At 46.6% G+C, this 20677-nt stretch overlaps 2 protein-coding genes across 3 annotated transcripts in view; one reads left to right on the forward strand and one right to left on the reverse strand.

The window, feature by feature from the left end:
* The window catches only part of LOC135369048 (procollagen galactosyltransferase 1-like), a 106533-nt gene that overhangs the window by 5028 nt on the left and 80828 nt on the right, over positions 1–20677 (reverse strand). For both annotated transcript variants that reach the window (XM_064602670.1, XM_064602669.1), the window contains exons 9-11: positions 10245–10319; positions 3522–3579; positions 1739–1860 (exon numbers count right to left, since the gene is read on the reverse strand). In XM_064602670.1, the coding sequence (XP_064458740.1) occupies positions 1739–1860; positions 3522–3579; positions 10245–10319 (255 nt within the window). The remainder of the gene's footprint in view (positions 1–1738; positions 1861–3521; positions 3580–10244; positions 10320–20677) is intronic.
* LOC135369049 (adenosine receptor A1-like) lies at positions 18370–19660 on the forward strand. The gene has a single exon (XM_064602671.1). It carries the CDS (start codon positions 18404–18406, stop codon positions 19511–19513), a length of 1110 nt encoding a protein of 369 aa, XP_064458741.1. The 5' UTR covers positions 18370–18403; the 3' UTR covers positions 19514–19660.

The raw sequence follows: 20677 nt of genomic DNA on the forward strand, positions 1-20677 counted from the left end.
TAAATCTTGGTTTGCCAGTTCAGTGCCGTGTCTGTGTCCGTGATTACATGTGCCTAGCACTGGGGGGCATTTATCGATTTTAGCTTGCTCTTCACGATACTCATCGTTAAGCTCATCATTATTATATCCTTACCAAAATCCCGCGAGCAAGGCGGCAGAATATCACTTCTGGCTCATTAGCTGTCGTCGATTGGGCTGTACTTTGATCCAGTCGTTACATTTAACAAATGTGTCGTTATCAGGGTGCTGGGTGTGGTTCTCGAGAAAAGACTCTCGTGTACAAATCACGTCCTGTTTCTTTCAGGTCAGGCCGCTAAAGCTTTCGAACAGAGCGAGGAGCTTGGCTTTTAACTGCCGATAAAAGCCAAGTGAATGTTTTGTCTATTCCCGCCTCTTTTACTGTATAGAGCTCCACAATGTAGAACAAACATCCGTGTTATTGAGCGCATGCAAAACAAGGCACTGCGTACTATAGGTAAGATGAGCTTCGACGCGTCAGTAGAGCTAATGCTGAATAGATCTAATAGTCTGAGTGTCTTTGCAGTGTTAAAGCAAAGGCTGCTTACGAAGATTTTTGTTGAATTCACAAACCAGTCGGATACGATAACCCTATCATTCGTGGCAATGGTTGGTGCAGAGTTCGGTTTGTAGAGCGCGGACGCCAAAGGATGAGCTCTTTGATGGCGACATATTTTAATGACCATTATGAACTCATCTGCTCATGCGCCTCACTCAGAGTTGTGCCTAACTCGTTACAAGTAACTCGTTACTTGGTAACGGTTACTTTTTTTGGTAACGAAGTAACGATTCAGTTACTTTAAAAAAAATGGTAATAGTAACGGAATCAGTTACAAAAATTGGTAACTCGTTACTGACGTTACTCGTTCCTTTTCTTCAGCGCGGGGGATCACATTTCGGCACTCCGTGTGGCGCAATGCGTGGACCTGCGTGACCAACGACTACGTGTGACTCAAAGTATTATTGCAGTCCCTCGTTGGATGTGTTGTTGACGTGCTGAATCGTCTTAAACGAAGGCCCTTGTCTTTTCTCTTGTTTCCGTAATCTCCGACCATCACTCCTTCCCAAGGATGGGTACCAGTTGTGCTATGGCTATAAAAAACGCGTTTCGACTTCTAGCCTTTTCTTGTCTTTGCTAAGCTTCTGAGAGCCCTAAATTGTGACGCAGCCCCTCGTCTGTTTTTGGGAACCGTTGGTGATCGGTGGCACGAAAACCGGTGTCTTTTCTTGTGTTTTCATAACCTCCGATCACCCCCACTTCGGCAGCAGATGTCATCACACGAAAGAGAACGAAGATCACTGATGTAAATTTCGAGTATCAGCTTCTTGTGAAGTGCAATTTCTCATTAATAATGAGTTGAAGGCAAGTGACGGCATCTTTGTTGGCTCCTTTAACTATGCGGCGGTAACGAAAAAGTAACTCGTTACCTGTGAGTAACGAGAACTCGTTACTTTTGTATGTTGGTAACGAGTAACGTATTTAGTTACTTTTTTCTGAAGTAACGGGTAACGGTATTTAGTTCCTATTTTTTGGTAACGGGCACAAGTCTGGCCTCACTTGGAATCCACTGATATGCGCATTTAGCAGCGATGTATGTTTGAAGTCTTAGATGAATCTCGTTCATCTGACATCCTCGCTTTTGCGCCAATGAAATTCAATCATCATCATAATCTTAGATGTTGTAAGGGAAGATGTTCCACGAGCAAATGAATAACTCACATTAAATCCCAGTCAAATGTTCGGGCGTCAGCCATGACGTTTTCAACCTTTGTTCTGAAGTAGGGCTCGAAGCGGATGTCGTCTTCGAAAACGATAGCAAGGCGATGCTGGTTCTCAATTATCTGTACAAGACAAAAGTAAATATTACAAATATGTGTCCGTCACGTAAAGTGACATTTTGTCTCTGCTCCAGAACGTTCCTGTGACTAAATAATAATAGTAATATTGATGATACTATTTCTTGCCTGCATCTTTGATGTTTTCAGTCTACCGTGAGGTATAAACGACTTACCCTCAAGTTGATGATTGAATTGTATATGCTTGCCTCATCATCGTCCAACATATGTGTGTGTGTGTGTGTTGTATATGCTTGCCCGCCCAGATTATGCGTATCGCAGGAAAGATTGACGGTGAGCCACAGAACCCTTTCAAAATTACGCACGTTCAGGGATATAAGCGCATAATTTATATTCCAGACAGAGGCTGCTAAGACGGGTACTGTTTTACAGTTCAATTTTTGCGGAATACCTTATTCGTTCGTGCTTTATTTAGCTTGCAACTTACTATATCTACGAGTGCTGCGTTCGTATATAAAGCTATACAGTGTTGTTTGTATTATTAGCGCTTGTGCATATCTGTACTGGACTCAACTACTAATATTCATCCGTATCTATCGCATTTTCTAATGTATTACGATAATACGCCGATAGTAACGTAACAAGAAAATTACGTAATATGGAGTTTGAGTAGATGGTAGGTCAGGGGTATTCCCAGGATTTTCGTCTCGGAGGGGTGTTGGTGTTCCGTAAGGGGGCTGGGGGTGGCACTCATATTTACAGCTATGTTTACCTTTCTGGCAGACAATTTGGAGGGGTGTTGTAAGATTGTGTGTGGGGGGGGGTGTAGGGGGTGCTATGAAAATCCCTGTGGCAGGCAATCTACGAAAAGGATACGATAAATGAAGCTGTGAAATCAAAGATCAGCAACGTGATGTCGTCAGCTTCCAAGCAGTAAGGCGATTGGCTTATCATGTTTTCGTAACCTTACCGTACATGCACCTTCCGATCTAGTAACGCTAACTATTTAGGGAGTTTTAGTACATCGGAAGGTGTTCACGATAACAACTCCGAAAACATGGTATGCCAATCGCGCTGTTCCTTTGCTTCGATTTCATAACTTCTTTTGTCGTTTCGTTTTCGTAGAGATGTTACGATGTAATAAAACATAACATCAGGGAGACAGAATGCATAGTGGTATTTTTTGTATTGTTTTTTGTGCGTGTGTGGGAGCTTCTCTGATGTTTATGCGTATTTGTGCTACTAACTACTAAGGCACCTGCGTTATTTCGTAGAATTCGTCTACGTAACAGCAAATTCTTTCTGGCTCAGTAGTATAAGAGCGCTGTACACGCTACATGCCTATACAGCATATACGGCATATTATTCACACACCCAAAATCGTAGTAAAATCGTCAATGCATGTGTGACAAAGATAGCGGGTTTCTTTTTTTTTTTTTCGTTCTGAGTTTCTCAATTGTAATATGCTACTCATTTCATACTAATTTGCTGGTGTCGCTTTTCATAGGCGTCTTTACAAAAGTAATGCTTGGATAGCTTGGATCATGGATAGGTCGCTGACATGCCTTCGTCGTATATTGCTCAAGGATGCTCAATTGAGCATCTGAGCAATTGAGAAAGAGCTCATTCAAATAATAATACGTATTTTGCTATTATTACACTTATTACTATTACTCGTATTATTATTATTATTAATAGTGACTTACGTCCTTCCAAATGTTGTAATGGCTCATGAAGCAGCCGATCTCACCAGCTGTGATGGGCCTGCAAGTAAAGCGACAGCGTACGATAGTACTGTAACAATAATAAGGTTATCACACGCAAGTTACAAGCAGGGATCGCAATACCCATATTCAGACAAAGAACGGGCTATATATGGACAATTTATGCACTGTTTATCACGTAAAATGGTATTGCGGAGGAGTAAGCTATATGCATAACAGACGAAAATCACACTGATTCCTGTAGCAAATTTTTTTGCAAAACTGTGGGCCGACCCCCAGGGAATCCGAGTCCCAATCGTGACAGATTCAGTCGAAGAAACGGCTCAGGAATTTGTAAAAAGAAAAAGGATGACGTCCTTAGACCATGTTCTGCCCACCATTCTGCGTCGCAATAAAGCTCGCGATATCTGCAGCGAGGTCTGAGAAACTCTATTGAATAAGTACAGCCATTCCAGCCTGCATGCGTTTCTTTCTTTATTCTTTTTTTTTTTTTTCGATGACTCGTAGCCCAGTTGATTCACCCTCACGATAGTAATTATCAAAGTAACTCTTAGCGTCCATCTTGTGTATTACTAGCGAGTTTTAGCGAGTCGTTTGTGCTCCAACGAAACGACCGATTCGAGCATAGCATAGCACGGGCCTACGCATCACGAACCGGTGAGTGAATCATGTGGAGCGTGGTTTCGTCAGGACCACCCACTCGCTCTGAGTCGTTTCATTGCATTCGGCGAGCATGACCAATTGACATCGCGAGGCAAGATGGCGGCTGTTTAGATTTACCATGGAGGAAGGAAAGAGAGGAGGAGTCCTACGGCGTCGATTTCGCCGAATCGACGCCACACAGTGGTGAAACTAGCCGATCCAGGTACACTCAGCCGACTACGCGTTCAATTGCGGAGAAGTTGCTGCTTTTCGCATGGGTCGCTTACCTACACATGTATTTTGCTGTTGAAATCATGGTGCAGAGAATGACCAGCAAATTAAACCTAACTACTTTTGTTCTGTGCCGCAATGGGACTCTGCGCGCCGATGGGACAGCCAGTTTGTCTTTCCGCGTTTTCTTCTTTCCACACATGAAATACCGCCTACTTTGACGCATCCTCGGAAGAGATGGATTGAGCGACTCGAAATCAGCAAACCTGTTACATCAGCAATTGTTGTGTATATATGGCAGAGCTCTTGGAGCGGTACCGCCTACGTATCTGGTGAACGTTCTTCTTTTTTCCTCTGAAGCACACTTCTGTGCGACTCACGTCAGGAAGGGAAGCAAACAATTTTTTTTCAAACTTGAGTAGCCATTATGTGCAGGAAAGCGCAGGGGATAGCGCGAAAGGTATACCAAGTCAGTTTTGTAACTGTGCATTTGAATCAGCGCGTCAAATCACTCGGGGAAAGAATTCAGAAAGAATACGACTTTTCGTTGAGGTTTCCCAAAAACATGCGCACCAGTGACACGCGGGTGTGGCAACGTTATCCTGTAAATTCTAAACTGGATTCCTACACGCGCTACACACTTAGAAGATCTTATGTGTAAGAGAGCATCAGCACAGATATCGTGTGCTCGCATGTCTCTGACATTCCTGCGGCGGAGGATGCTCGCTGCTTGCTATTTCGGCCTCGCAACCGGTAAACGTGAAATTCACCGTCACGAAGTGTGTTTGATCAAACACGCCGGAACTTGGCAAATAATACGCTATAACTATAGCCTTCTCTTTGGACAACTCAGTTACGCCTGCCAGAAGTATATGAGCAGCGTTTAATACACGTTCGCATTCAACGCATCGAGAATCAACATTGCAGTTCAGAAATCTCAAAATCGAAACTAAGCGACAACCTGGTTACGTCCGCCAGATGCGCCACCTACAGGTCGCGCAAAACGCGATGGCGGGCGAGAAGCGAGAAAAATGCGTCGCCTGATAGGCTGATAAAGCTGACAGTGCCCATAGCATGCTTTGCGCGACGGCAAAATGTCATAGATGATGGCCGGTTGGTTCAGGCCGTCTATTGCGCCGCTAAGTGAGGCCGAGATTACGGGGGCCATTCCCCTCGCTCTCCGGTTTTGGTTCCATATATGGAGCAATCGCATCGTCAGCCTTAATCCACCAGAGCGACGCAGCGCGAAAATGAAACATTCCTGCAGTTCTTTCCGTTCACCTTCATCATTCAATCAAGCCGGTCATTAACCTTTCCTCCCTTTCTTTTTTTTTCAATAAACGTATCCCCCCCCCCCGGTCATTAGAAGGCTATCTTCTCCCCAGACTCACTTGTTGCCTCAGTCTCGACAACTGAACGACTTCTGGACCCTTGTGACACAGAAGTTATTCTGTGAGGTGGCTACCGGCGTTTCACGGCTCTCCTGTCTCTGTCCCAAACTAGAGTCACTAAATAAGCTACTAAATAAGCGTAGCTTATTTAGTGACTCTATCCCAAACCTCTCTGGGACCCAAATCTCTATGGGGACCCCAAAGCACTGGCCGCGTCACGTCGAGACTGGGAGGTACCCGGGTTCGAATCCCGGTGACGGCTGCGCTGCCTAGGGTTTTTGCTGGGTTTTCCTCAGACGCTTTCAGACACTTGTCGGCACAGTTCCCTTTGAAATCGGCGCAGGAGTCGTGACGTTGCCCACCTCTGTGAGGCCGACAACGGCGAGCCCTTCATGCGCCACCGCCATCATAGTTTCGGAACACTTGGAGAGGTGTGCTGGTAGCGCGCCAAAGTGGCGTGTGCAAAGCGACCTCATTGGGTTATTCAGGTAACGTGACCCTTCGCGTGGCTCCAAAGAAGCTACAGCTCATCTCCTATCCTTACGTCACTTGCCTCGCGCTTCTCTCGTAGGGCCGTTGGGCGCATAGTACCGGAGTTGCAGTGAGATGTTTACTGTTGCCGACGATGTACATCCTCTGCGGAAAGTTGTTGGATGTAATGACGTGTTCAGTATAGCATTTTGGTTTACACGCGTCCAGTTGTGGCGCCAGAACATGTGTTCCGTATGAGAAAGTTTGTTGGCATATGCAAGGCGCATTAAAGTTTCGCAAAGTGCTCATCGATGTGACGTTTGCTGTTTGGTCTAACTATCGACAGAGTCTCACACACGGATGATTAACCCTTTTCAAAACAAAACTGCCTCCTACATCCTCCTGATTCATCAACGTGAGATCGAGTCTCCCAGCTGTGCCGGCGTCTGCTTGACACTCCGTCGACAACACGGTGACCGACGTAGTCTGTCTCAGCTCTTTTTGCAAAGGGAAAGTACATTGCGATATGTTATATTTATACTTAGAGTGTGAATTCTCCACCACGATCCAGTTGCTTCTCAAATCCATTTGGAATACCTTTGGGGACGAACGTTTCTTCAGACTTGTTGAAAGTCCCTACAGTTCGCTTCCCAAAAGCTTTTCGAAACGGTCCCTTACTTCGGGCACAAACTCCGTACTCTCCATACACTGAAATCGAAAAGCTTGCGGCATTGCAAAAAGCCGTCCCGGGGAGGGAGGCGATATTTTATATATTTGTTGGACCAAGGTAGCGGATGGGAAGCACTGCTGTAGCAGTATTTTCTTTTTCTTTGTATGAAACGCACTTGGAACGCAAACAGCATGTAAAGCATTGAGTAACGCTTCCGAAACTTACTTTCGCCATACTTTTGAATCGAACACACTTCAACTTTCCACTCTGCCGGAGACAACGAAACCCGATGTTTCCCATTTTATTAAAGCGCGTCCAACAAACTTTGTACACTTTGCATTTAATTAACGGAGTCTCCACGGCGCTCTAGCGGAGTGTGTAAAACAAACACGCATTCAATTAAGCTTATTCAGCCTGAAACACGTGAAACGCTGCCGCGTGCCTGCATTGTAATGGGAGTATGGGATACCCGCTAATGCAACCTGGAACACAACCCGTCGTTGCGGGCGAAACTATGTCAAGCGTGCCCATTCCGCAGTGAAATGCTGCTCGTTGAATTTGCGTTGAATACCAACCCCTGATGGTAATAGCGAATTCGGTGATTCACGGTTCGGTAATATGGTCCACCACAGAATGCAATTCAAGAAGCAGGTTCCTTTTCTTCCACTGTCAATTCCTTTATGAGCGCAAATGACAAATCCGCTCGATCAACAAGGTTTCTTACTGACAGACGGATATTTTCAAATGCAAGCCCAACTAGCAGCTTCGTCAGTCTTTCACGACTGAGACGCTTGGGTGTCTTAAATACTTACTGTAGGAAAGGATGGCTCCAATGCAGAACAACTGTTTAATCCAACACGAACGAGCAACTGTACACGAGCTCGAGCTCTGACGATTAACGAAGCTGTACGCAGGTGGGGTCAGGTGATCCTTATCCTCTTCGCAATTTCTTATACTTACTATTAGTAGTAAACAAAGTGCTTACTACTCCAATTACTTTCATTTCCGAATTTCTGCACTATCCTAATTACATTCTGCCTCGAGTGCTTACTCTCGTATTCTAAATACATCAATGAGTACGTTGTCCATGTCTGTTTGAAGATAACCGAAGGGGGGTTAACGGGCGTACGGGCGCAAGCAGTTCAGTCGATAGCGTGCTGGCCTACGGATTTCCCGGTCGAGGCTGCAGCAGTGTAGTGGAGGTATCCATTAGCACTGCGAGTTGGAGCACTCTGGCACGTGTTAAAGAACCCCAGGTGGCCGAAATTATCCGCCGCTCTACCCACGTGATTGCTACATGTATATTGCCACACACCTCACGCGCACTCCAAGTTATTAGTGCTCACGTATGCGCCAGCCTTATTCCAGTGAAATTCCCATTTGGAAAGGCTAACTGAACCAAGGGGCGTTTGAATTATCACGGTTGATTTGAAAGCGGACGAGTATTTAATAGAACGTCAACGAGCGCGCATAGATGGAAGAATGAAATACAGAAGGAAAATTACTCATCGTTATTATGCGACGGAGATGAAAAGAAAAGAAAAAGGTACAATAAAGAGTTGGATTGCCATGTAAGTTGGAACAGATGATTGGCCTTGTTTGGAGAATGACCGGCACGAGGCAGTAAAGAGCATGACGGGGCAGGAGTAATGATGCAATGATGACGGCCACATTCGCAGTGTCATTACATTTTTAATGGGGCAATAAAAATGGTGGACACACAATAGCAGGACACATTTGAAGCGCTATCCGCTGGGTGCCTTCCATTAACTTAGAAATCACCTGCACGGCAGCCATACAACCACGAAGTGTTTGCTTTTATTTTTTTGCTCTTACGTAAATTTCTTATTACGTACATAATAAGAATATACTACATTCGACAGCCACTTTCGCCCTATATATCCCAGCTTATATATCCTCCACGAAACATTCGCGTCCCAATATATCAAGCACTGAAGGGGAAATAGTGCATGTTAAGACATTCGTCAGTTTTATTTCGCTTGACGTCGTGCAAGCGTCGTGTAGCACAAGAGTAAAAAATCGGGCCTAGTGTGTCGGAAAGGGGAAAACGAAGGCTGGGTGGAAAAGGCACAGTTTACGGTAATACCCTTAAAGGGACTGTAAACCTATAAACCTATAGAAACAATCAACTTTTTCTCAAACCTTGTAACTTAATTGGACGCTTCCGAGGTGTAATTGCTGCGCTGTACATTGAGCTTTCTTTATTTACAATCCAATTTCAAAGATTGCTGGACCTAGCAAAATTTGCGGACTCCAAGACGCGGTAACCCTGAGCCGACTCGCACGCCATCTATTGAGAAAGCAAGCAACTAGCCTAGCCATCTGGGACGTCGTGGCCAACTGCAATGTGCGCTTCGAAGGGGCCACGGTAGGTGCATTCTGGAACACTACAACGTATTCCAGACACGACTGTGGAAATCACCTGCGAGATTTTGCACACAGCAGCGATACCAAAGCGACTTACACAGCTTTCATTTTCTGCGTAATCACGCCGGGGTAATGGCAGAGGAGCAGACGACACGGAAAGGGCGACAAGCCGACAGATGGCGCACATCGCGCAGGTTCTTACTGCTTGCAAGGTTTAAACTAAACTGTTCAAGAGTTGCTGTCATTCTTTAAAACAGGTCTGATGGTAATTCGTAACCTGTCTCCAATGCGTTACGTAGGACTTGAATATGACGTGATACCTGTCCGCCAATCCGGGGCGGCCTCCAATGCTCTGGGCGTCTGTGGACGCTGCGATCGCGAAATGATCAGCCTTTGCAATTCGTTATCACGAAAAATATGGAGTACTGAAACGTGATGGCTTGTGTGTCATCGCAACGCCAAGTTCACGTGGTGGTACATAAAAACATGGGGGTTGCACTTTACGGTCCCTCTAAAGAACCTCAAAAGCATCACACCGGCCTCGGTGGCTCAGTCGGTAGCGCCTTCTGATCCCGAGATCGCGGGTTCGAACCCGGCCGAGGCCGCCAGCAACTTGGTGGCAGAGTACAAGTTGCTTAGACACGCCGTCTTCCGCGAGGGAAGTTAAATACGGGGTGCCGTGTGATGAGCTTTCATCGCACGTTAAAGAACACTCAGGTGGGCAAAAGCAATCCACAGACCGACCGCTGTGGCGTCGCTCATGATTTCAGTTGTCTCGCGACGTAAACACACAATTATTTATTTATTTATTTTTCAACGTGTTTTATAGCATGACAGCTTGGCAGGTGTTGTGTTTGTCGTTTTGTGCAGCGTGTTCTGCTCATTACATTCTGCCGACAGACAATTACTCACCTGCCGTGATAAGGATCCCGATACTCCGGTAACATCCGTATACCATGTTCCTCGAGATAGCTCTCGTTTAGGTTCCTGGAATGACAACAACTAATTAATTTATTCAGCTAAATAATCTATGCACGATTAATGGGAATTATGGGAAACAAATGGAACGGTCAGGCATATATCATATATCAGATATCGGATCAGACATATATCTGATTAGAGGACCCAGCCAAGAAGTTGCCTCGTTTTATTTTGCCTTCCACTTTGCCTTATTGCTCACTCTTAACAATGAAATCCAATCTCCGGCTATAGCGTTACTGATCTATCTGGCGAATTTCCTTTGGGATACTGCGGTACCTTCGACTTGCGTTACCCTGCAGTCTATATTGATCTTCCGCAGACTACTTTACGGAACCATTACCTTGGCGAGAACGCTTCCCCTAAAGAAATAGCTAGCGTATATTTTCTTCGCTGGCCTTGTCATCAGCACTGCTGTTGTTTTTAGTCGTTATGCACGTGTCTTTCATTTAATATACTGTTCATAAAAAAATTTTGCTAACGACAGCGTAGGCTACGTAGCCCTTTCCTACGCAGGCGGACCCACATTATCGTTTATTCCACGACCTACTAGATTATAGCGACCACATAATAACCGGCAAACCCAATGAGGAGCCCGTCCGCACGATCCGCTAGGGGCGCTACTCATCGGCCCGCGAGGTCTGCATCATGATTGGACGATGGAAATTTGAATTTTGAACGCGCAGAAGCGGACGAACGATTACCGTAGCGGACGACAGCAACAGTTCCTACGAAAACGCGCAGAATGATGATGATAATCAACTTTAGAAGGAAGCATCTCTCGTGGGACATCCACCGCTTGTACAAAAACACTAAGTTAGCTAAAGTACAGAGTACCGTAGAAATTGAGGAAGCAATAACCGGGACGATGAGTAGCGCCACCGCTAGCCTCCGAATGCGGCGCTAGGAAGGGGTCTGATATGACATCTAGTAGGTCGTGGTTTATTCACGTATAGTTGGAGATCCTGGCCGTGTTAGTGCCCCGAAGCAACTGTGGCTATGCGCGGCGTACAGATGTGGCGAGGGGGTAGTATGTGTATGCGTCCTTGGCCGACTTCAGCGGGAACTGCGTCAACGTTCGTCAGCAAAGTCTGTCGGAAACCGCCCAGGGAAACACTCAGACAGCACAGCCGGCGCTGGGATTCGAACCGGTGTCGCTCCTATAGACTTCTACCTGTTTGTAAACAAGTGACGTCATAATGTTCGACAGCGCCACGAGTTTGGTTGAGTTGAACTACGTTGAAAGCTAGTGGCGAACAAGGTCTCTGAGAAGGACGCGACCTTCGGTCCTACTTTTCTTTCAATGGGAAGCAGCGAACAATTGCCCATTCGTGGAACCCAAATCTACAGCATTTCATCTTGAGTCACTCCCTCTTCTATTGGCCCTGTGCGATTCCTTTCCTTTTTCAGATAATACTTACTTACTTCAGTCAAACTAGCCATTAAATATATAAAATAAACAAACCTCCACAAGATCATGTGTCATATTCCCATAAACTCGAACGGTGCTGAAATCAGAGTCCATCGTGTTGAGGGTGAGGCTTGCCGTGTTGATGAGAAGGTAAATGTACATCTTTGTCACACGTGGGAAGCTACTTGGGCTAGCTGCTTATAATGAACTACCGGCTCTTGAATGCAATTAAGGGTTGCGAGGATCAAGTGTTAATCGCACGTAGCTCCCCAATATCCCATGGCCTACTCTTAGATAGTCCTACCGGCTCCACTTTTCTGGTTTCTCTCATGCCGTTTTTCATCTAACATATGCCCTTACAACATAAACAACAACAAAACAGCCTATTGCCAGGGTTGCTAGCGAAATAGCTTCACTGGAGACGCCTTTTGGAAGCAAGCCAGCTGCTGGTCATGTCATTTCCTCCAGTTCGGGAAAAGCTCATGCCTCTTGGATTAGTACATCCATCAACAACGAGAGGCGTGTCTTCAAAGGGGGCTGGCTAGGGGCGAAAAAACGCCTCTGAAGGAGGCTTAACACCCACCTGGGTGAAAACGGACAAAAAGGCGAAACGCCATTTGCATGCTTATCACGAAGGTTAATTGAGAAGTTCACACCGCCGCAGCCAGAAACACAGACAAAAGGCACACACAAAACAGGACGAACTGCAACTTACGACTACTTTACTGTTGAACACACATACACTCTTAAATACCAGAGTAGGTACCCGTTCCCCTATGTATCTGACCTATTTTCTTCGATAACAAAATTCCTCCTGTATGAGGGCGATAGAGGGAGCGCTGACACATTTTTCCCCTTTTTCCTCAATCAAAAATGCTTCATATATCTCTCGATCCTGCTGTGATCGGAGATTAATTTCTATTGAAGTTTTATCAAAGGCAGGCGAGCATCCACATCTGTCACAATGGAATGCCAAGTGGCCCGACGGTGGCATCCCTTTCAACAACGTCGCGTGCTCACGTAACCTAGTATTGATACACCTGCCCGTCTGGCCGATGTACACTCTTCCACAGGATAACGGAATACAATAAACCACACACTGGCGGCAATCAACCCATCTGTTTTTGTGTTTGGTGTTACACACCTGTCTCTTTTGTCGCTTGTTCACCTTAGGGCAAAGACTATACAACTTGCAAGGGGCTGAGATCACAACAGGAACATTATGTCGTATTACCGTACGATTCGGCGCATTCCAAGATTGTTAAGAGGGCTATTGCCACTTCAGGCCTGGGGGCTGCATTGGAAAAGCCCTGTCAACATACAATTCAGGGGAGTTTCGAGTCTCAGCTAGAAAAAATGCGGGCTGGGGGTTATCCCGAGGATCTACTCATCTCTGTGGCAGAGTGCCTTGTTCGGAAGTGTAAGGGCTTACCGAAGCTTGGTGGGAGCCGGGTGGAGGGTAGACCGGTCTCAATTCCCTATTTTCACGGACTTGCACATAACATAAAGAAAGTAGGTGTCAGACATAATGTTCCTGTTGTGATCTCAGCCCCTTGCAAGTTGTATAGTCTTTGCCCTAAGGTGAACAAGCGACAAAAGAGACAGGTGTGTAACACCAAACACAAAAACAGATGGGTTGATTGCCGCCAGTGTGTGGTTTATTGTATTTCGTTATCCTGTGGAAGAGTGTACATCGGCCAGACGGGCAGGTGTATCAATACTAGGTTACGTGAGCACGCGACGTTGTTGAAAGGGAAGCCACCGTCGGGCCACTTGGCATTCCATTGTGACAGATGTGGATGCTCGCCTGCCTTTGATAAAACTTCAATAGAAATTAATCTCCGATCACAGCAGGATCGAGAGATATGTGAAGCATTTTTGATTGAGGAAAAAGGGGAAAAATGTGTCAGCGCTCCCTCTATCGCCCTCATACAGGAGGAATTTTGTTATCTAAGAAAATAGGTCAGATACATAGGGGAACGGGTACCTACTCTGGTATTTAAGAGTGTATGTGTGTTCAACAGTAAGGTAGTCGTGAGTTGCAGTTCGTCCTGTTTTGTGTGTGCCTTTTGTCTGTGTTTCTGGCTGCGGCGGTGTGAACTTGTCATGTACCGACTTCCCCAACTCCGGACCCTCAGTGGTTAATTGAGAAATAGCCTTTGTACTGCTCCAGAACGTTTTGGGTGTAATCCATAATCTCTCATGCTCAAAGAAATCACGTTTCGCTTCTATTGTCGTGGGGCAGATGTAAGAGCATGCTCGAAAGAAACGCTTGTTTTTAGCCATAGGCAAAAGGTTTCCTTCAGATGGTTGGTGGTATTCCATATTATTATTATTATTATTATCTACCAGTGCCTGCAGACAGCCGGCAGCCTAAAGTGTGGTACACCGATGCACATGAAATGAAACAACAACACACAATGCCACCATAAAAGTGACGCTTTCTGCTCTCTCGTTTGTGACAAGTGCTCCCACTAATTGTTTCCCGACCCTCAACTACTGGCTTTTCTCCCCCCCCCCCCCTTTTTTTTTTCAACGAACTGTCGGCTAAGTGGTCTGGGGTAGCCAGTCTGACTTCGTCGTGACTTACGTCCCCATTTTTTCTTCTTCACAACTCATGACGTCAGCGATTTATCCCCCTACACCCGCAATGTTCAGTGACACACCCCTAACTTTTTCACCTGTGTACCCTGTACAGGGGGTGCCCTTGCGATTTCAGCTTTAGACACTTGTAGGTAATGATATGTTGAGCTGTAATGACGTAACTATAACAATGACCCCCCTCCCTCCAATAATGACTCCCCCCAAACACCTCTTCGTGCTTGAGATTCTGGATAGATCACTGCATCACATCACCATAACAGTTGTCCGCGAGAGATCCGCCAACGTGAAGAATGGCACCATCATTCAGTCAATCGTGTTAGCAAATGTAAAGCCAGTCGACGGGTAGCTTTTGCTTGTCAAACTTTCTGTCGGCTCGAAAAAGCAATATCAAGCGGAGGTTTATCGCAAAGTCTGGACCGTATTGAAAGCAAGCTTCCAATACCATCGAATAGAAAAAATCTGGAGGACAGAAAAGAAAGGAGCTCTTATATTGACAGGCGGGGCAGTTGGTAACTATCCGTAGTGTGTAAGCAGTGGCAGTCGTCCTTGTGAATACTTCCAATATTGTCGTTCTCGCTGTTTACACAACACGGTAGTTATATTCCACCAAAAAAGGCAGTCCAGGATTTGGTTCCAAAAATTCGAACGTCCATCACTGGACGTTTGTTATGATTTTTCGAGTAATTCCTTCAAAATTATTTTCGGAGCTATTACAAGCGCAGCCCGAAGCGCGTCGAAATCGGCGCAGGAGTGCAGAGTCCAGTTACAGTATTTCCCTTACCCAAGCGAGACAGCTACAGAGACACCGTGTTGACAAATCCGTTATTCCCTGCATCCTGCAAAGCAGTGCCTGCCGCACTAAAGCCACAAATGTGGATTAGCACGCTTTACTCTATCCTTCGGTTTGTTTCGTGTGCAAACAATTCGCGCGAGCCGAGGCAATAACAGTAACCAATCAGCGTGCGTTTCTAGGCAACGGAAATCTAAAGAGGAGCATCGCTGTTGAAATCAATTGGCTCCTGCCTGAGTTTAGCGTGTCAATTCATGGGCACAGTTACGTGTGAAGTTGGCCCAGGACGCACAGTCCCCTCTGCGATAGCATGGCAGACTACGGCAAGCAGTTCACTAGTTCACCATAGTTCCACCACCGCCACCATGTGAATTTTCTGAAATTGTTTCTCTTTCAACTATTTGTATTAAACTGAACTTTGTTGAGTTTGATATTTATTTTCCCGGACACCAACCCAACAATGTAACATATAATTATCATTCGCGGCTTTACGTCGCGAGAAAACTATGTTCATGAGCGGCGCCCCCGATAACACCGAATATCCCATGGATGTACGAATAATGTCCTAACGGATTCGTACGTCCGATGGATAGCGCTCAGATATTTATCGGACGTGCGAATCCGACAGGACATTGTTCGTACATCCAGAGGATATTCGGTGTTGTTGGAGGCTAGATGACTTATTTTGCCCTCGTAAGGCATACCCTGCCAAAAGGAGCACTCGGGTGACCTTCATTTTTTTTCCCTTTCGATGCAGCGTGTCCTGCAACGAAGAAAATGAACTGTTACGAAAGAACGACGAATGCAGGTTACAACTACAAAGCGCGCGCGAGGCCTCTGTTCCGCACACGTTTAAATATATACCCTCCACTCGTGCAAAGAATGTATACTCGGAGAACGAGGGAATGCCGTCACGTAACGTAGGTCCTCGACACGTCACGTACAGAAGGCACGCGGGGATCGTGTCCACGGATGTTTTCTTCCTTCATTTTTTTTTTTTTTTTTACAAATTTGAATGCGCAATGACAATATACGGCAAAGCGAAAATGATAACTCCTGATGGCCAGCTTGACAGATGAGGCCACGTCTCATTGCTCCTTTAAGACATACCCTGCCACCAAGTTCCTCAGCCGGGATCAGTAGGCGGACACGCTACCAACTGGTCCACCGAGGCCGGTCCTACAACGCAAAAACCTCTCTGATGAGGCGTCTATTTGAAGGTCGTGAGGGCGCATGTCGGGAACTAGAGAAGACCGTAAACCAGCAGATATACTATAGGCAGTTTATGTTGACGGAGTAGGTGAACAGCTCGTTGCTTGTATACCCAGCGCAACGGAGTAACGCAGCGAGCAGCGCAACGCTTAATATTATTAATTTGCTAGCAAAATTGAAGGTATAAAGGCTCGGGCCGACGTCTGGTGGCGAATAATCCCGTCAGGAAACACAGATCTACAACAACAACAACAACAACAACTGTCGTCATGCAAGAACAACTGTAGATCTGTTGTAGAACAACAGATCTACACAACATCTGGTGATGTGTTGTGTGATTTATGTTCCTGATTGACTTGCTGGTCTCGATGGCTACGTAGCCAACACGTTGCCAACTTCTTCCTTTTCAGACTCAGTGTTGTCCGTACGCAACGTAGTTCTACCGCCGTACTTAAAGAACAACGCGCAGGTGGTGACCACTTCCACACAGTGTTGCCAGTAATTTTCAGTTTAAATTTTCCAAAAAACTGAGCGCAAATGAGACGAAAACGGCGACCGCCATAAGAGTACTGATAAGACTATTGAATATAGATAAATCGTGTGCGATTGCACCTCTACTCTACTGCTTTACGATACCTTTATAAGGAACGTCATTTGAAGCAGCGTCGTTGTTACTCGAAGCATATGCTTCTGCATCCACGCTATCTTTGAAGCATCCACGCTATCATGAAGTACATGCATGTTCTGCACGAAAGCTTGCGATGATAAAAGGTTAATTCCACAGAGTGTTTCATTTTTTGGACTTATCGGACTGGACTGCGCACATTTTTCGCCTTCGTTGCCCAAGTATCTATTCTAGGTTCGAGACGGAAGACAAAGAATACTTCTCGAGGAAAAATGTAATTGACTAGGAGGGGCGCGGAGCACCGCATGACAGGCTCTATAGATTGACAAGGCTATAGATTAGAGCATACGTTGAGAAACATCGCCCGACTTTGTGAAAAGCTATTCATCCCGAAAATGTCAGGCAAATGTCGTGCAGAATACGTTTGAAACAACAGCGTTCATTAAACTCATCCGTATCCCGCACTCCACCGATGAATGGGGGAGGAGCGGAGAGAAAAGAGCGAAAGAAACGGCAGTGGCGCCCTCGTATCCACTGGGGAGGCAAGCTTGCGAACGCCGACGCTGTCCTAGCCGCGCATACGTCTGCTAGCTACGGGACGGTTCCTCTCACTGCAATTGAACGCATGTGCCCGGCGTACACGTTTGATTCTTCTCGTAACAGGGGATAATCATTCTACAGTGAAGCCTTCGTGGACTCGGACTAACTGCTCAAGTACCAACAATGACTGGATTTGTCTTGTACGCGGAAGACACCTGTGATGCTCAGAGAGCTGGTCCCGAGCCGGGGAGGTCTGATTCTTCATCCTTCTATTTTCTGCCCCCAAGCTTCTGTGCGATACTTTGTTTGAAGTGAGACGTAAAACATCCAAAAGGCTGTTGGGAATACTACTGACGATCGTCCGACATTCACCCGCTCCACTGTTAAGTTGCATTTTTGTTTCTGCTGCCCGTGAAGCTTTGATATGGATGCGGCTGGCGTTGTGTGTGTGCTACCAGACGCTGTCTAGTAACTCGTGTGCTGGATTTCTGGTGGAACTTGCTGTCTGTAGAGTCCTCCGCGTGCTCGGTGGACTTCAGGGATTAGTCATTCAAGTTGAATGATTCATAACAGTTGGCAACTATTAGAAACTCGGAACAAAAATTTCGAATCGACCAAGTGAAGGCGGGAGTACAAAAGGTACGGTAAAAGTAAAAAAATAAAAATAAAAATACGATTAAATCGAACACTGTGCGGCCGCTATACGAGTGAACTGGCCGAGTGGACCCAACTGCTACAGCTTCCGAGCTTTTTGCCTAATACTCGTTCCACGACCCAGGACTATGAACCGATAGAGCATGGAGCCAACCTTATGCCTATACAAAGTAGTTTATCGTAGCGGTGATGTCTCGAGAGTTGCAACTAGTGGCTACCACTACGGAACGAGAGGTGGCAAGAGGTGAATCACAGCCATGGCCGAACACCAATCTACCTCTTTCACGATGTCTCCCCCAAACTGGACAGACTTTCGCAACTACCTCAATGTGACTGTTCCAGAACATGTAGACATTGCACGCGATGTATACCGACACGCCATACCCGTCATGCTCGGCGCCTGTCTCACGACCATGCTTTTCAACCTGCTCATTTTGGAATCTGTGCACTGGGTACGACGATCTCTCTCCCCTACGCTGTGCTTCAGCCTCAGTTTGTCTGTGGCGAACGCGTACGCGTCTCTGGTCGTGGGCGTCGGACTAATCGTAAACAGCCTCCTCCCGACTGTTTACGACGTGGAACCAGGCCTGTGCATCTCCTTAACCCTAGAAGCCTTCCGACTGACCGGGCTCATTGCGTCTGTGTTACACTTGCTCGCGCTAGCTATCAACCATTACATCGGCATACTCCGACCGTTACACTACGCTGCAACCGTCACCAAGCGGACAGTGGGACTAGCGATCGCTTCCATGTGGCTACTCCCACTTGCGTTCTTCTTCATCTACTTCTGCAGCGTACCAGGTCAGGGATTTCAGTCACGAGACTGCCTCTACGACTTCATCCTTTGCAGCCCGTTCCGTATTACGCTCTCCGGATTGTTCTTTTTCCCGTTGGTGATGATGACTTTGATCTATGGCCACATCTTCATTGTTGTCCGTCGACATCAGCGCGGCGCTGGCATCGCAGTGTCCCTCCCGGGTCAGCTTCGTCGCAGCATCAAGGCAATGGTCACGACGCTGCTGATTCTAGGAACGTACCTGCTAGGATGGGTGCCAGCGGTTATCTTTTATGTCCTCACGTGTTTAGACTGTGCACTACCTATTATATCGTTGCCTCTGGATGTGCGCCTGACGTTCGGTATCCTCACCAACTCTTTGGTGCTTCTCAAGTCCCTGGCGGACCCTGTAATCTATGTTGTGCGAATGCCGGAGATCCAGAGCGCTTTTCGTCTTATGTGGTTGTCTCGATGTGGACTGCTGCAGCTGCCCCGTGCGGGAAGCGAAATGACGAGAATGCAGACCCGCATGACGGATACGAAACGCAGCTTCAACGGAATAGGAAGCACGAAATCGCGTAGCAAGAGATAAGCGTCTACTCAAGGAGCGACACTTATGCGTGGAGAAAAGAAAGCAAGGGTATTCGCGACTCACCTTCTTTGGGGTCTATCTGGGACAGTAAATGCACATAATTTGCAAATGCCAATTTAGGGGCCATTTTGGTGCGTTACGGTCACATCTGTCCCGGGATTGCGAAACTACATATCCTATAAAGGGCTGCGCAGACAGGTGTAATGACCGAAACGGAAAGCTAGCGGTGACGTCACATTGAAGCCTGACTTTCCGCGGCGTACACCTCCTGATCCCTTCCTCCGTATCTTCGAGGAAAATTCGGGCTAACGAGTTTTCGACAAACACTGTCAATCGAAAGCACTATGTACACTGGTACGTCGACTTGCCATGGACCTGTGCATAGCTGGTTCTAGCTCACTATGCCGCCGGCTGAATGGTGGCAGATGAAGAATAGACACCAGTAGTGGGATTCGAATCCACACCCTCTGATTGCGGGCCAGAGATGCTACCAATTACACCGCGCTAGCTACCCTCTCTTGAACGTACCAGGCCACGCTATGTTTAGTTGGCTCATCCACCGCAACGATATAACGGCAGTGCTGACCCCCACACGCCCATCTTATCATGCGATGTCATGTCTGGACATGTGAGAAACTTGAACTCAGTTCTGTGCTCCCCATTTGAGGACCAGAAAGGATTCCTTTATGACTCTATGGCCCCGTGTCTTCGCCTAGTGAAACCACGAATCAAAAACGTAGTACTTATTTCTCCAATAAACCGTGAAAATTGCTTCAATTTGTTGTGCGTTCCGCTTTCCCAGGTGGTGGTGGTGGTGGTGGTGATTGAGCTGCTCGCCGTAGTCGGTCACGCTCAGTTGCAAGGGGGATCATGCCCCCTGGGCCGACTTCACAGGGAAGTGTGTCAATTTCTCATACTAGAACGAAGCCGCCAGTTGCGCAGGTGTCCGCTGCACGTGGATGAGGGGGCATGAGTCCTGTTCTCTGGCTTTCAAAAACACTATTGTCATTGGACGTAACACAATTATCTGACGAGTTGTTTTTGCCACCATGTGGTTGGGTAGTGCTCATATACTGTGCTTCACTTTTATTCGTTCGGAGTTTGGAGTTTGGAGTTTTCTGGCGCAAGGATATACTTTTATTCGTTCGTGCCGCTGATGCCGCC

The sequence above is a fragment of the Ornithodoros turicata genome, chromosome 9 (assembly GCF_037126465.1).
Source record: "Ornithodoros turicata isolate Travis chromosome 9, ASM3712646v1, whole genome shotgun sequence".
Classification (NCBI taxonomy): Eukaryota; Metazoa; Arthropoda; class Arachnida; order Ixodida; family Argasidae; genus Ornithodoros; species Ornithodoros turicata.

Coding starts and splice junctions, on each gene's coding strand:
- LOC135369049 (XM_064602671.1), top strand. CDS start 18,404: ATGGCCGAACACCAATCTACCTCTTTCACGATGTCTCCCCCAAACTGG.